Here is a 17,168-nt window from a genome sequence, read left to right as displayed (position 1 = left end):
TTATCCTGTATGGGACTCTCTGCTCTTCCTGGACTTGGGTGGCTATTTCCTTTCCCATGTTAGGGAATTTTTTACTATAATCTCTTCAAATATTTTCTTGGATCCTTTCTCTCTCTCTTCTCCTTCTGGGACCCCTATAATGCAAATGTTGTTGCATTTAATGTTGTCCCAGAGGTCTCTTATGCTGTCTTCATTTCTTTTCATTCTTTTTTCTTTATTCTGTTCTGCAGCAGTGAATTCCACCATTCTGTCTTCCAGGTCACTTATCCGTTCTTCTGCCTCAGTTATTCTGCTATTGATTGCTTCTAGTGTATTTTTCATTTCAGTTATTGTATTGTTCATCTCTGTTTGTTCTTTAATTCTTCTAGGTGTTTGTTCTTTAATTCTTCTAGGTCTTTGTTAAACATTTCTTGCATCTTCTCGATCTTTGCCTCCATTGTTTTTTCGAGGTCCTGGATCATCTTCACTATCATTATTCTGAATTCTTTTTCTGGAAGGTTGCCTATCTCCACTTCATTTAGTTGTTTCTCTGGGGTTTTATCTTGTTCCTTCATCTGGTACATGGCCCTCTGCCTTTCATCTTGTCTATCTTTCTGTGAATGTGGTTTTTGTTCCACAGGCTGCAGGACTGTAGTTCTTCTGCTGTCTGCCCTCTGGTGGATGAGGCTATCTAAGAGGCTTGATGAGAGGCTCTGGTGGTGGGTAGAGCTGACTGTTGCTGTGGTGTGCAGAGCTCAGTAAAACTTTAATCCACTTGACTGTTGATGGGTGGGGCTGGGTTCCCTCCCTGTTGGTTGTCTTGCCTGAGGCAACCCAACACTGGAGTCTACCTGGGCTCTTTGGTGGGGCTAATGACAGACTCTGGGAGGGCTCTCGCCAAGGAGTACCTCCCAGAAGTTCTGCTGCCAGTGTCCTTGTCCCCACGGTGAAACAGAGCCACCCCCCGCCTCTGCAGGAGACCCTCCAGCACTAGCAGGTAGGTCTGGTTCATTCTCCTATGGGGTCACTGCTCCTTCCCCTGGGTCCTGATGCGCACACTACTTTGTGTGTGCCCTCCAAGAATGGGGTCTCTGTTTCCACCAGTCCTGTTGAAGTCCTGCAATCAATTCCCACTAGGCTTCAAAGTCTGATTCTCTAGGAATTCCTCCTCCCGTTGCCGGGCCCCCAGGTTGTGAAGCCTGACGTGGGGCTCAGAACCTTCACTCCAGTGGGTGGACTTCTTTGGCATAAGTGTTTGCCAGTCTGTGAGTCACCCACCCACCAGTTATGGGATTTGATTTTACTGTGATTGCGCCCCTCCTACCGTCTCACTGTGGCTTCTCCTTTGTCTTTGGATGTCGGGTATCTTTTTTGGTGAGTTCCAGTGTCTTCCTGTCGATGATTGTCCAGCAGCTAGTTGTGATTCTGGTGTTCTCGTAAGAGGGAGTGAGAGCACGTCCTTCTACTCCGCCATCTTGGTTCCTCCTCCCATTTTATTGTCTTTTGATTGTCTTCAGAAGGCTTAGAAAAGAACTTTTGGAGGCCAGAATGAACCCCTTCCTTTCCCTGCATTGAAAAACTTCTGCTGAGTTCACATTATTCTTAGCATAAAATCCAAGCTGCTTTTGCTCTCAAGCCTTATATATCAATATTTTGAACCCTCCCTGCCTTGGTTTAGAAGGATTAAATAACTTGCCCAATATAACGTAGCTAGTGAATAGCAGAGCCAGGACCTTTCTGATTGCAAATATGTTGTTTAAATCATACTAGTCTGCCTCCCAAGCCCACAAAAGAGGGAAAGCTACAAGCCTGAATTATTTTTTAAATATAGAGATTTCAAGAACAATTTCACAGCGGAGGAGCTATTTTTAGACTAAGCATCTAATCACATTTGTTGCTGGTGTTATTTTTAGTTTGTTATTATTCGGTCTTGCTCCATGACATTATTCATCCATTCTGGATGTGAATCGAGTTGCTGTTGTTGTTGATTTCAGGTGTCATTGTGTCAGATGACCAGCCCGTAGCACCAGTGTCATCTACAGCACCTGGGATGAAAACGGAACGCTTACCTGCTTCTAAAGGGCACGTGCCGGAAACCATGACCACGTCAGCAATACCAGTGAAACCAGTCGTGGCAGAAACTTGCATCAGTGATAAAGGGAAGGAAAAAGGGGGCCAGGGGCAGCCCCCCTTCTGCCACAGATCCGAGGGTGGCTTGGTGGACAAAGAAGCCGTGAAGAAGGTGCCCTACCTGTCTTTGTCTCAATACGACTTACTGGAGACGGATGTTTCTTTCCAGCCTTGGGGGAGTGAGAATTCCGTCCCGATCCCAGAACCTGGGAATTTTGCCTCCATCAGGGAACAGTTGCAAAGCAAGTCGCCTCAGGACAGCCTGAGCAGTAGCTGCCCTCAGTGTAACACCGTCATCGCCAGACCTGGGAGGGAGCAGGTTTCCCAGCAGGTGGACCCACCCTTGAACCAGGAGGTGGATGACTCAGATAATGAGGTCGCTGTCACTCTTATAGATACTTCTCAACCTGGAGACCTGCTGAGTCTGCACGAGCCCATTAAGATTGTCATCACCATGAGCAGTACCCCCAACTCCATGACAGACTTGGAAAGTTCTCTTCACCTGAAGGTGGTTGGTACTGAGGCAACCGGCTTCACGTGTGATGCCGAGCCAGTTCCCCCAGGGGCTGCTGGTCCTGAGAAACAGATGAGAATTCCCATCATCACCCTTGAGCCGTCTGAGGGTGGAGGAGGAGGCATGGTGTGTCCCGAAGGCAATGGAAGTGACAGGACGCCGGAGAGATTGATGGTGGAGGCGTCTTCCAATCCATGTTCTGGCTATGAATCTGGGGATGGGGGCGATGCCACACAGGACCACAGTCCTTCCCCAGGAGACCCCTGTACAACCCCGCCACCCACGCCTGATGTGGTCTCCGAGTCTGAGGGGGGCATGGAAGTCCAGGCTAATCTTGACCCATCATCTTGTAGAACCAGCCAGGAAAAGAGACGCTCCCAAGTCCTCAGCGTAGACAGCGGGACAGACGTCTTCTTGAGCAAAAGTTCCGCAGAAGTTATTAACGATAAAGAGCAAACAATGCCAACTTCCAAATCTGACCTGGAGGCCAAGGAAGGACAAATACCAAATGAATCCAACTTCCTGGAATTTGTCTCCCTGTTAGAATCAATTAATACTTCCAAGGTGGTGGTATCCAACCAAAAGAATGAGCCGGCAGAGCAGAGCAAAGACAGCGGGCTTCCTGGAGGTGCGGGCTTCTGTGATTTGATTTTGCAAACAGCGGGATAACTGTTGTGTAATTGTTGGGTGCTTGGTGTCGTCACTGATATTTGCTGAGTGTATCAAAACTAAGCTGTGTGATGAGCATGGATTAAACCTGGCTTATTCCACCAGGAAATTTAAGGCATAGTAATGAAGATTTGGCTTCCCTAGGCAAGAATGGTTACTTCTAAGGAAATGAGCAGTTATATTTTACCATGGTGACAAGACCCCTGAAGGTAGCTCTTCCTTAATAGAATAGATGCAGAACTTTCCTGGCGGTCCAGTGGTTGAGACTTCACCTCCCAGTGCAGGGGGTGCACGTTCGATCCCTGGTTGGGGAGCTAAGATCCCACGTGACTCGTGGCCAAAAAAACCAAAACATAAAACAGAAGCAATATTGTAATAAATTCAATGAGACTTTTAAAAAAATAAATTAAAAAGTAAAGGTATGAAAAATAATAGAATAGATTCATTCTGGGAAAGCTGATTGTAAAGCAAATTTCTGTGAAAGGAATCCACTTTTCTGTTGAATTCCATTATATAATCTGTGCTGAATTCTCTAATTATCCCAAGTTGTAAACATAATTATAACAAACACACAGCTCTTAATTCACGCCGGCACCATCCTAAGGACTTTACAGATATTAACACGGGTGACCATCCGTGGTGGTTTGTCCAAAAAGGCCCTCATTAACGTGTGTTTTGCCAACATAATTATTAATAACGCTGCCTTTCACTCTCAAAAGGGTTCCCAGTTTGAGCAATATATTATACAGTTAGTCTCACTTTCACTCATTTAGTCTTCATGTAACCTTGTGTTATGGGTCCTGTTATCATTCCTTTTTTGCAGCTGGTTTTCACTACCTTTCCCAAGTTAGCCTAGTAAGTCTACAACCCAGCTTTGATTCCAGGCAGTCTGGCTACAGAGTCAACACTCATAAATAATAAACTATATTTCCTGTATGAATAGAAGATTCATTCTCTTAATATCTCTGGGCTCCGTTTCCTCCCAGGCAAAGGATGTTACTGGACTAGAGTTTTTTTTTTTTTTTTTTTTTTTGTGGCCACTCCACATGGGTTGTGGAATCTTAGTTCCCCAACCAGGGATTGAACCTGGGGCCAAGGCAGTGAAAGCGCTGAGTCCTAACCACTGGACCCGACCGCCAGGGAAGTCCCATGGACTAGAGTTTTTACAAAGTCTTTTAACTTTATTTATTTATTTTTAATTAATTAATTAATTTTATTTTTGGCTGCGTTGGGTCTTCGTTGCTGCATGCGGGCTTTCTCTAGTTGCAGCAAGCGGGGACTACTCTTCATTACAGTGCATGGGCTTCTTACTGCGGTGGCTTCTCTTGTTGTGGAGCATGGGCTCTAGGCGCGCTTGGGCTCACTAGTTGTGGTGCGCAGGCTTAGTTGTTCCACAGCATGTGGGATCTTCCTGGACCAGGGCTCGAACCTGTGTCCCCTGCATTGGCAGGCGGATTCTTAACCACTACGCCACCAGGGAAGTCCCAAAGTCTTTTAACTTTAAATGTCCATACTTCTTTGATTTTTGAGTACATCATTTCTGCCTAGGTCTCTGAGAGCATATCTATATGGTAGGATTGCTTGCAGGAAGTTGTGGTTCACATGGCAGTAGCATATCTTTGTGCTATGATTGTCCCTTTGCTGCTGCCTGTTCTCTGCTCTTTGGGCCAGTCAGGGGGACCCTTTGGCTCTATGCAGGCAGCTCCCAGCGACTTGCCTTTTTTCTTTTGTCTTTCTGGTGCTCTGCCAAAAGGCTTGCCCTGCTTGCGGGTCAGTCCAATCTTGCCTAAAAATTCATTAAGTCTGAATATTGAAGTTATGTAAAGTGAATGCATTCTCCGTGTTACTATGTCTGTGTATCCAAGATTTTGCATATGGAGTAACAAGAACAGGAAAGATTCAGCTCAACTTTATAACAGACACATGCAGTACAAGAAAGCATTGGTTACTTTGAGGTACTAGACACTTTGATACAAGATTTGGATTCTCACCGTCTAATTCATAAAAGGTTCACGCATCTTGACCAGCACTGTCTAATAGAACTTTCTGCAGTGATGGAATTATCCCGTATCTGCCGTCCGGGACAGCAGGCACTGGCCACGTGTAGCTATTAAATACTTGAAATGGGGATTGTGCAGCTGAGAAGTGGAATTTTTAATTTTATTGAATTTTACTTCATTTAAGTAGCCACATGTGGCCACTGGCTACTGTATTAGGTAATGCTGATCTGGGTGATGTGTTTCTTTCCGGGAAGCTGTGTGTGGGGAGGACAGAGCTCTGGGTTTGGAACTTGACAGCCCAGGGCCAAATTTTGGTTTTGCAGTCCAGCGGGGTGAGCTTGGACAACTCACCATATCCGTCTGAGTCACAGTAGCTTCAGTAAAGCAGGAATAATAATACGTTACAGATTTACTGTGATGATTCAAGTAAGAAAATATGTGAAAAGTCTTGTACTTGATCAATTTCAGACTTCTCTTCTGAGGTTCCCCTCAGGCTATATGTGAGGTTTATTTGGTCTGTCTACTTAAGTTTCTGCTCTTAAACTTTTCAGCCAGCCATGTTCAATCAGAACAGGGTTGAGTTGGAAACCTAGGGGGTGTGCAAAGAGATGTAGATACTATGAGGTTTTCTATGGAAAGGAACAGGCTTGGTTGTCGCAAACTTGCAGGTACAACAGGGAGGGAGGAGTTGGACTGGATCGTATGCCTATTCCAGGCAGGGACAGAGTTTTTTTTCTAATTTAATTTTTTAAAATTACCAGACATTTGCTCTTCTTATTGTCCTGGGAATTACTCTCCTGCCTCCTATTTTTTTTTTATTGAAATACAGTTGATTTACAATATTATATTTATTTCCGGTATTAACAGTGATTTACAATTTTTAAAGATTGTACTTCATTTAAAGTTCTTATAAAATACTGGCTCTATTCCCGGTGCTTTACAATGTATCCTTGTAGCTTATTTATTTTAAACATAGTGGTTTGTACCTCTTAACCCCCTACCCCTGTCTTGCCCCTCCCCCCTTCCCTCTCCCCACTGGTAACCACTAGTTTGTTCTCTATATCTGTGAGTCTGTTTCTGTTTTGTTATATTCACTAGTTTTATTTTTTAGATTCCACATGTATGTGATAACATACAGTATTTGTCTTTCTCTGTCTGACTTATTTCACTAAGCATAATAACTACAAGTCCATCCATTTTGTTGCAAATGGCAAAAGTTCATTCCTTTTTATGGCTGAGTAGTATTCCATTGTAAATAGCTATACCACATCTTCTTTATCCATTCACCTGTTGATGGACACTTAGGTCGCTTACATATCTTGGCTGTTGTAGACACTGATGCTGTGAATACCTTTTCAAATTAGTGTTTTCGTTTTCTTCAGATATATACCCAGGAGTGGGATTGCTGGATCATATGGTGGTTCTATTTTCAGGTTTTTGAGGAATTTCCATACTGTTCTCCATAGTGGCCGTACCAGTTTACATTACCACCAACAATTACTAGGGTTCCCTTTTCTCCATATCCTCAACAACATGTATTATCTGTAGGCTTTTTGATGATAGCCCTTCTGACAGGTGTGAGGTAACGACTCATTGTGGTTTTGATTTGCATTTCTCTGATGATTAGCAATGTTGAGCGTCTTTTCATGTGCCTGTTGGCCATCTTTATGTCTTCTTTAGAAAAATGTCTATTCATGTCTTCTGCCCATTTTTTGAATCGGATTGATTTGTTTTCTTGATATTGATTTGTATAAAATGTTTATATATTTTGGATATTAACTCCTTATTGGTCATATTATTTGCAAATATTTTCTCCCAATCATTAGGTTGTCTGTTTGTTTTGACAGTGGTCTCCTTTGCTGTACAAAAGCTTTTAAGTTTAATTAGTCCCATTTGTTTGTTTTTGCTTTTGTTTCCTTTGCCTTAGGAAACAGATGCAAACAATAATACTACGATTTATGTCAAAGTGTTCTGCCTATGTTTTCTTCTGGGAGTATTTTGTTTTTTGACCTTACATTTAGGTCTTTAATCCATTTTGAGCTTATTTTTGCATATGGTGTGAAGAAATGTTCTAATCTTTTTCTTTTACATGTGGTTGTCCAGGTATCTCTATGGTACTCTTTTTTTTTTTTTTAAATAAATTTATTTATTTATTTTTGGCTACATTGGGTCTTTGTTGCTGCGTGCGGGCTTTCTCTAGTTACGGTGAGCAGGGGCTACTCTTGGCTTTGGTGCGCGGGCTTCTCATTGCAGTGGCTTCTCTTGTTGCGGAGCATGGGCTCTAGGTGCATGGGCTCAGTAGTTGTGGCACGTGCGCTCAGTAGTTGTGGCTCACGGGCTCTAGAGCGCAGGCTCAGTAGTTGTGGCGCATGGGCTTAGTTGCTCCGCGGCATGTGGGATCTTCCCGGGCCTGGGCTCGAACCCGTGTCCCCTGTGTTGGCAGGTGGATTCTTAACCACTGTGCCACCAGGGAAGCCCTCTATGGTGCTCTTATTTCCAACCCAGGTCATCTCCACAAAGGCCTTTAAATTATCTTTAGGTCTTGGGGATATTCTAGAATTTGAGGTTATGGAAAACCACACCCTTATCAACAGCCTTTAAAGCCATGTTTTTGTTTTCTTTTGATACAGCTTTATTTTACTTTGTGGAAATAAACAAAGACTGCTCAAATGAGAACTAAGGCTATTATACAGAGCTTGCTACAGCGAGAGTCAGCCACCAGCATTTTGGCAGCGACCCCAAGGCAGGCAGAGGAGTGGGAAAGCTTTGTAGTGGAAGAAAGGAAGGCTTTGGGTGTGATTGCAGGCTGTTGGCCTGGGGAAGCTGGAGGTGGGGTAATTAAAGCACCCTATGCGATTGGTTAGGGGAGCGTATTTGGCTCCTTCTGATTGGTTGGATTTCTCTGGTTGGAAGCAGGGGCAAAAATTAGGGAAGCTCTGTTATTATTCAAGTCCTGGCCGTTTGGGACTGATTGTTACAGGGGTTATTATTTGGCTTTGTGAGCTATTTGCTAGAAGCAGTGGTCTGAGTTCCTGCAAGTCTGACTTGTATCGTGTATTGGTTTCTTGGCTGGTTACTGTAGGTTATGGGTTGGTTTTCTGGGCTGGTTGCTGTAGCTTGTAGGTCAGAGTTCTGCATTTATATATATTGTCTATTATCCATTTGTATACTCAGTTTCTTCTAGACTTTCTAAGAAAATAATCATGATGCACGTGAAGATGATTATTGAAGAATTATCTGGAGTATAGAAAAGTTGAAAGACCCTAAATTTATAACAGTAGGGGTCTAGTTTAATAAATTATACTTTTAAATGTAGTATATACTTCAATTTTTGGATAATGTAGAAGAATATCTCATGTAATTAAATATTTATAATATTTTAAGATAAATAGAACCGCTATAAAACATTTGTTTTCTAACTGTTCTATTTAGTTTAGTAAATTATATTAATGTAATATTATATAACTTCCATTTTTAGATGATGTAGGAGAATGTCTAATGGCATTAAATATTTACAATACTTTAAGTCAAATAGAACAGTTATAAATCAACATCTGGATTATGACTTAAATTTTGAAAAAAAAATGATGCCTAGAAAAAAATACTGGTGTGGTATGTGTCATATTGGCTCCTGTAACAGCATGGTGGGGTTAAGAGTAATTTAAGATTTTTTTTTTCCTTTTCTCTAGTTTTAAATTACATGGCATTCATGTGTATTATTTTTAGAAACAGAGAATTCCTATAAACGTGTATTTTTAAAGGGAAAAAGAAAAAAATAACCCATAGGTTGATATATGTAATGTGCCCATTTAAGGGAAGGAGAGACTAAGGTATTAAAAGCGAAGCGAATGGATGGGTCCACATACATGTAGTGTCAGAAGGCAGAGCTGTCTAAACATGCCTCCCTGCAGTTTTTACGTGACGTGATCACTGGCTAAAGCTGTTTGTTATGATAGCACTTTCTCACAAATGTGTTTCTTGAAAACTGTGAAAACTTCTATCCTGACAAGCTGTCAAATGAAAGGCAAACATTTTTGTACCAAAGAAATTCTGATCGTTTCACAGATGCACTGGGAATATTTATCTTCAGGACTCACTTGGAAGTCAGCAGTGTTTCTCTAAGTACTTCAAGTCCAAGGATGATAAACTTTGTTGTATACATGATGATGTGATTTAGACCCCACTTCACCTTTTGAGACAGATCTTGGTGGGCTTTCTGAATGCCATGTCTTGAAAGAGCCTGTAGGTTCAAACCACTCAATCGTGTTCTTCTCTCAGGCAAAAATTTATGCAGAAGAAGATAGCTATTGGTATCTTTGGTCATGGGAATACAGAGGACATTGTGACCTTAAAAGTGGCCATTGGGTGTGTCTTTAGATAAGGACGGCTGACCCTCAGGGGTCATTCCACTTTGCATAATGGTGTAAACTAAGACCCTTGTTCTGGTCCGTTATTTAAAGAGGATTCTAAAAATTCAAAAACCTGATACATACCTATTGATCTTGGAATTCTAATTCATCTTAAAATATTCTCAGGGTAAGGCGTAGGCATAGTATCTCACTGAGTCCTCCACAGTGCCAAGGTGTGGTTCAAAGTCAGCTCTACTTAATGAGCACCTACTTTATGAAGAGGCCAATTCTACCTTCAGCTTGAAAATTTAGATTTTGAGAATGAGTGAGAAGGAAAGACTGATAAGGTTTTAAAATGCAAAATGAGACTTTACTCCAAAATCGCCGGGGTATTTATGCCATTATTTTCCTCGATGCTATTCATGTATGAGCTATGAACCTTTCAGGACTAAGTTAGCCAAAAGGGTGATTTTCAACTGGGTAAGCCAGTGGTCACTGGAGTATTACAAGGGAGTCCTTGAATCCATATGTAAAGTGATGGTATTTGTAGATGTCTGAATAACATGTCTCTGACACATACACACTTCTGTTTTTCAAAAATATTTAGGTACTTTCGTAATTAGTAAAATGAAAATTTATCTAAATAAAATGTATTTAATTTATTTTAAATGTATTTATTCTGAACTCATAGGAGCTATTTAGATTTTCTATCTATTCTTGCTTCAGTTTTGGTAACTTGTTTCCAAGTATCTTCCCCTTAATTTCTTATTTAATATGATGTTAACACATAAAGCAATGTTTTTCAGATAACCATTCCCAGGAGAAAAAGGAGGAAATCCTAGAAAGTGAGAAGCCCAGTGGACCCAACGCCAAGCAAGGAAAACCAGACGTGCAAAGTCAAGAGCACACCAGCACCAGCCCCGGGCTCACTGAGCCTGCCAAGATCCCGACCCTGTAAGGATAACTTAGGTCTATAGCTTCATGCTGGTGCAGCCTCACTTACTGGCTGCTTCTTTTAATGCTTTCTTAAGGGTAAGGAGGCGTTCCACATAGTTTTTGAAATTTTTATGTATGTTAAGTTTCCAGGGCAGTAGACAAAGGCAGATAATCTACAGGGTAACTTCCCAACAAGATAGTTCTGTGTTGCAAGTCATCAGTGGACCTGAAACATCTGTGCAAGATGAGATGTCTGTGGATGCGATGCATGTCTTTATTGATGAACATGGTAAGTCTTTAGAGCTCTTTACTCATGACGTAGAAGGGGGAAGGCTGGCAGCTTTCTCAAGGTCCCATGTGGTCTCTTAGCCTGAGGACAGGTTTCCCCTCTATCTGAAAGTAGAGTGGTCCTACGAGATCTTTCCTAAACTGAAAGGGTATAAAGCAAAGAGGCAGTTACCTAAGGATGCAAAAAATACATCAATATAAGACACAGATGGTCCTAATTCAAAGCTATGGCAGCTTGATGCTAAGATACTGGGTATAGTACCTGGGGAGGGAGCTTGGTGATGCTACTCTCATTGCTTGGGGTGTGCGCTGGCTGTATAACTCACTGCAAAACAAACGCTGAATGCTCTTTTAGCCCTTTAGAAGCAGAAAAAATTTTCGGATTTCTTTCAGTTAGCAAAAACATGTACTAAGGTAGGTCTTTCGGAAAAAATGAGGTGGCGTAAAGCGAACTTACAAAAAGCGGGGGATACCTGTACTAGACTGGAAGAGGAAGGCTTAGTTCTGCTTGCTCACACATAATGTTCTTAGAACAGAGTGTGCGCCCTCCTGCCTCAGGGCCTTTGCACATAACCGTGTCCCTGTGCCCACATTGTACCAGTTATCCTTCGGATCTCAGTTCTAAAGAAAGTTCTTCAGGAAAACCTTTCCTGGATTTCCCAGGTTTAATCAGGTTCCTCTGCTCTTTTGCTTTCCTAACACCCTATCCTTTTCCTTCTTTGAGACTGTTACAGCTTCTAATTGTTTATTGACTTATAATAATTTGATTAGTGACATTTTCTCCCTCACAGTTGTAAACGTTGGGAAGGTAATGCCCAGTACCTAAGAAATATTCATTGGATATATGTTGAAAATCTGACCCTGATATATTTTTAATACCTTGTTATAAAAAAGATTTTAAAAAGTAATAGAAAGGAAGGACGGAAGGAAGAAAGAACAAGAAAGAAAGAAAGAGAAAGAAGGAAAGGAAGGAAGAACCATTAAAAGGCAAATTCAAGGTTCCTTAGATAAGGGGTATAGGTCTTAGTTTTTGTAGGTCGGGTCTTGGGTTAAGTCCCTTATAGATCAATGTAAACTTATTATTCTACTCTCACAAGGATCCTGGTTTGGATAATAAATGATATATTACCCTCTCTATATAGATCAGCGGTTTATAGTTTGAAGTGCTTCTTCATCTGCAGAAATACAAAGAGACTTTTACATTATGAAGAACGACAGTAGCACTTCTATCAAAGCCTCCAGAGGGGCCGTTGGTTGTCACTGTGAATGTTTCTTTGGGGGTACCACCTTGAAGTTGAGGTCCAGCACTGCAGCCTACATTGCAGCTGCTCATAACAGACAAGGTTAATTATGCTTCCCTGTCACCTGAAGAAAGTACGCCCAAAACCTCTTCTGGGGAGAGACCGTTTACATTTACACAGTGAACTGCTTTTCACACCTCAGTACCCTGAACCCTAAATTAGCAGGCTAATTTAGCTCCGCAAATTAATTCCATCTCTTGCTTTTCCTCATTACCAGGCTGGCATACCAGTCAGTAGCTGTGCCAATGCTCATCTGCAAATTCAAAGGTTGGGATGGCCCCTTGTGGTCCACCGATCAAAACCACACACTTAATAAGCCTCTTCTGCACATGATACAAACAAAACAAAACCAAACCCAGTTACAGCATACACAGATCATCCTGACACGTGAAGAGAATATACAGAAGAAATGCATTGAAAAGAATACGCAGAAGGGGATTAGAAATGGTACACATGAATCGATGAAAAGCAATTAAGTAATAAGTAACTGAGTCACGTGATATCACTTATATGTGGAATATTAAAAAATGGCACAAATGAACAGAAACAAACTCACAGACATAGAAAACAAACTTATGGTTACCAAAGTGGAAAAGCGGGGAGGGATAAATTGGGAGTTTGGGATTAACAGATTCACACTATTATACATAAAATAGATAGACAACAAGGACCTACTGTATAGCACAGGGAACTATATTCAATATCTTGTAATAAGCTATAATGGAAAAGAATCTGAAAAAGAATGTATATATATACATATAACTGATTCCCTTTGCTGTACACCTGAAACTAACGCAACACTGTGAATCAACTATACTTCAGTGAAAAGTAAGTAACTGAGTCAAACTTGTCTAAGCATATTATCAGAGAGGTACGTCATGATTTTCTTAGCTAAGTTACACATTCTATGGAGAAATACAAAGAATGGACCTAGACTACCAACAATTATCATAAAAATAGTCCAAAATGAGTTCCCTCTAACTTGGAAAAAGTATACGCGGAAATGATCATATACGAATAACTGTGTAATCTTCTTTGCCGAAATTTTGCAGGGGAAATTAAATCCTGTTACTTAAAGTCTGGAAATCAGAAAGAAGGCCCTTTCCAGCATCAGCCATCAAATTATGACGGCTTCTCTCACGCTGGGTAAGTGGGGCTTGTTTTCAGGTTGGGGAAGGTGTCGCGTTGCTGCCCCCAGCAACTGACATGCAACCGACTCCGAGTGTAAATGAAGTGAAGATCCTGGTGTAGAATGAAGGTGATAATCCGTCTGTAGGCGGCAAAGCATGTGGGTTTCGCGTGAAAGAAAAAGAAAATCAGATATTGTAGAATAATTGAAAATAAACAGAACCACTTTCATAGTAGCCACTTCCAAAAAGGAATATAACACGTAGGCATAAATAGAGGGGAACCCTGTGCAAACAATTATAGGAAAGGTGGTGATGCAGCTGAAGAACACGTTATTAAACTCGTCTCAAGGAACGGACTAGAGATGTGGTTAGTTCTCGTCTGCGCCGACAAGCTCTTTTGTAGATAGATGATCTAAACATCCTTTCTCTTCTCCTTTAGCGTGTGTTGAGTAACTTTCCTGATCACGTTAATTAAGTTGATATTGAATTCGCTTGCATATCCAGAACGTACGTGGATTCACGGTGGCATTGGGCAAGCTCTAAATCTTATCACTGGTGGACCAAATTCATCCTTCGTCCTGGACTTCAAGGTTCTTTGAGGATAACCCACAGGGCCGTTCCTCAGTGGCTTGCTCTGAGTAAGGGAGGAGACTTTTCATGTACATTTCTCGAGAGGTGTACGCCTATTTGAGGATGTACGGAAGACTTGTGTCATGTCACGGGGATGCCTTAGGCTTCACACCTGGAGAAGGGAGGCGTGTAACTCAAGGGAGTTACAGGAACCCTACTTCCAGATTCTGGGGTGCAGTGTTCCTTCCTAAGGTCAAAGTTTCCTTACCAGGTATGCCTGTTCCAGTGTGCCTAGAACAAAGTCTGTTCTTGCCCCTGCAGTCTGGCCTCCAGGTGGGATTCTGGCATGTGGCAGCCTTTTAGGGTGTCCTCTGGTCGCCCCTGCTGCTTCTCACCTTCTCGGGAATGCTGGTGTCAGCCGTCACGGTAGATCTGATGGGTGCGCTAGGTGATAGCTCTCCTGGCCTCACCACTCCACCTGGGCGCCAACCCTGAAGCAGCCTGCTCGGGTCCAGAATCAGTCCTGGGGGGAGACGGGCACCGCCTCCATCACCCACATGCCTTCCACTCTTCCTCTGTCTCCCTCAGGTACCCAAGTTCCAATCAAAACAGACACAACAAAATTCTCCTTCTCCAGCCAGAAAGCATGCAAAGCACTCATGCCAACGGAGACCCAAGAGGAGAGAGCAGGCTGCCACCCCCATCTTAGTTCCAGCCCCTGAGACATTTTGTTACAGTGGTTTGATGAGTTCAGTCATCTAAGGTGGCAGCTTTCTTCAGACAAAATAATGACATGGGAGCACAGCTTGAAAAGCTGTCCTGTTATTCTACAATCCTCAGTTGAAAGCTGTAGTGTTTTTAAACTAAATTTGGAACAAAAACACACCTCCTATTTTATCCCCAAATAAATTTACATGGCTTTTTCATGTTTATTTCCCAGATAAATGGACTACACTTTTCCCCGAGGAAAATACTTGAACTGCTTTTGCCGGTAATGCCAGTTAGAATAAGACCACATATCCAGAGCCTTAAAAAACGAAAAATACACAGTGTGCAGATAAGAATGAAAGAGAGTGCCTGTAGGGTTTTCAATAAGTCCCGCTTCCTTAGACCGTGCCTCACCAAGAGACACCATTGACTCACTTTCTCCCCTTGATTGCTCTCTCTTTATTAGTTTTCCTCCAACTCTGCTTTCTTTGGTTTCCTCTGCATTTCTCTCCCATGTTAGAGCTCTTTTTCGTTTAACTTGCCCTCCATTTCGAGACCTGCCTGGGCTTGGCTTTGCCGCGGTGCATTCAGTCTGGTGAAAGAGCTGTTGCCCAGGGTAGGTTTGGGCACTGCTGGACGACACCGAATGTGTTTGTGCCGAGTTTTCCTGTCAAGCCCTGTGGCTTAGAGGAGTCCCAGAATGCCATTACGTCCCTAGATCTGCCTCTTCATGTACCTAGAACAGTTAGACCCTTTCTGTTACACATGAGAGAAATCCAAGTCCAACAGGCTTCACCGAAATGGGAATTTGGAGGCCAGGTAACGGAGACGTCTTGGGTAGATGTCTTTCTCTTTCTCCGTCACCCCTCCCGTTGCTCTGTTTTGACATCACTCTCAAACAGTTCACCCTGACAGTCAAAAGATGTCTGCGGCAGCCCCACTTACGTCTTCTCTCACTCATGTCCACTGGGGATAAGATGCTTCTTTCCCATAAACCCCACTTTAAGTCTCATTCTGTATCTCCTTCGTTCTGACTGGGCCACCTGGAACCCTGAGCCCGATTACCAAGGCACGTACTTGGCTGGCGTCTGTGTTCGTACACAGAGCTGGACAGGTTCCCTCTGAGAATGCATGGGGGCAGCTCTTCAGTGGGAAATTTGGAGTTGGGTGGATGGATGCCGGGCGACAAACATCGGCAGATGACACCTGGGGCCCTCCTTCTGGTTAAATGACAATTGAATTAATGACTGTGCTTCTTTAAAGAGAATAACGATCACATTTTATAAAAGCATCTTTCCTTTATAAATGTCCCTGTCTGTCTCTTGCATTTCTTGTATGTGAACGTTCCGATGGGCAGGGTCGTGGCCCACCAGCACCACGTGCTAAGTTCTAAGTGCCTGACTCCCTGCTCTTTCCCCAAGGTAGTTTGACAGGGCATTGGCGTTAAGAGTTCTAGGAAAGAATGGCCCATAGCCACGCACATCTCTTTCTTGTGCCTCAAGATAAAAAAATAATATACACGTCTGCTATTATATGTCTAGACTATTACTTGAGAATATACATGTCCTCTGTTCTATTACTCTTTGAAATAAGTTAGTCCTTTAGAGGGGACTTTGTTCTGGAGTACCGTGGCCTTTCAGTGGCCCATTTGGTCATAGGAGATGTATGGTGCTTCCTGTTTGATGCTCGAGCACAAAACTCGAGTCACTTCACTTAGCAAAATTATAGCGTTGAAGCTGTTCCCGGGGCGGTTCTGGAAAAGCACTTACGGGGACGCCATCTGTTTAATTCATGCTCAGAAAAAATGGCTCAGTCCTCTGTAGAGTCAGATGATCTTCTGGATTTCAGCTGCTGTCTGACAGGCTTATGGTAGATATTCCAACAGCCTCACACTCCTCCAGACTCAGAGATGTTGAAAGCCATGCCACCCATGCACGGGAAGGCTAATTTCTTTGGATTTGTAGTAAACCTTGGCTTCCATGGGAGCGCGTGTTGTAGTGACGGTTTGGGTATTTTCGAATTGGTTGTATGAAAGAAAACTTGTGCTAAAATAGGATGACAGCAAGCGAGCTGGTTGAATTTGAATATATTAATCCCTGCATTAACATACCTGTGTGCGTGTGTCATCTGTTACTTTTTTTTTTTAATTTTATTTTATTTTTGGCTGCATTGGGTCTTTGTTGCCATGCGCAGGCTTTCTCTAGTTGCGGCGAGCGGAGGCTAATCTTTGTTGCTGTGCACGGGCTCCTTACTGCAGTGGCTTGTCTTGTTGTGGAGCACGGGCTCTAGGCACGCAGGCTTCAGTAGTTGTGGCTCGTGGGCTCAGTAGTTGTGGCTCACGGGCTCTAGAGCGCAGGCTCAGTAGTTGTGGCGCGGGGGCCTAGTTGCTCCACGGCATGTGGGATCTTCCCGGACCCGGGCTCGAACCTGTGTCCCCTGCATTGGCAGGTGGATCCTTAACCACTGAGCCCCGGGGAAGCCCCATCTGTTTCTTTAATGCTAGAGGTAAAGACACATCAGAGCAGCACACAGCTGATCAAGTGCAGTGACAGCGGGTCAGGAATTTGTAACTTGGAAGGGCCAGGGCACTCAAC

At 42.9% G+C, this 17,168-nt stretch overlaps 1 protein-coding gene across 1 annotated transcript in view; it reads left to right on the top strand.

Annotated features, from left to right (window-relative positions):
- The window catches only part of PCNX2 (pecanex 2), a 275,141-nt gene that overhangs the window by 26,025 nt on the left and 231,948 nt on the right, over window positions 1-17,168 (top strand). Inside the window, exons 5-8 of the mRNA XM_060125912.1 lie at window positions 1,974-3,251; window positions 10,448-10,595; window positions 10,721-10,866; window positions 13,219-13,312. Coding sequence (XP_059981895.1) covers window positions 1,974-3,251; window positions 10,448-10,595; window positions 10,721-10,866; window positions 13,219-13,312 — 1,666 coding nt within the window. The remainder of the gene's footprint in view (window positions 1-1,973; window positions 3,252-10,447; window positions 10,596-10,720; window positions 10,867-13,218; window positions 13,313-17,168) is intronic.

The sequence above is a fragment of the Lagenorhynchus albirostris genome, chromosome 16 (assembly GCF_949774975.1).
Source record: "Lagenorhynchus albirostris chromosome 16, mLagAlb1.1, whole genome shotgun sequence".
Taxonomy (NCBI): domain Eukaryota; kingdom Metazoa; phylum Chordata; class Mammalia; order Artiodactyla; family Delphinidae; genus Lagenorhynchus; species Lagenorhynchus albirostris.
This window is presented reverse-complemented; position numbering and strand designations above follow the sequence as displayed.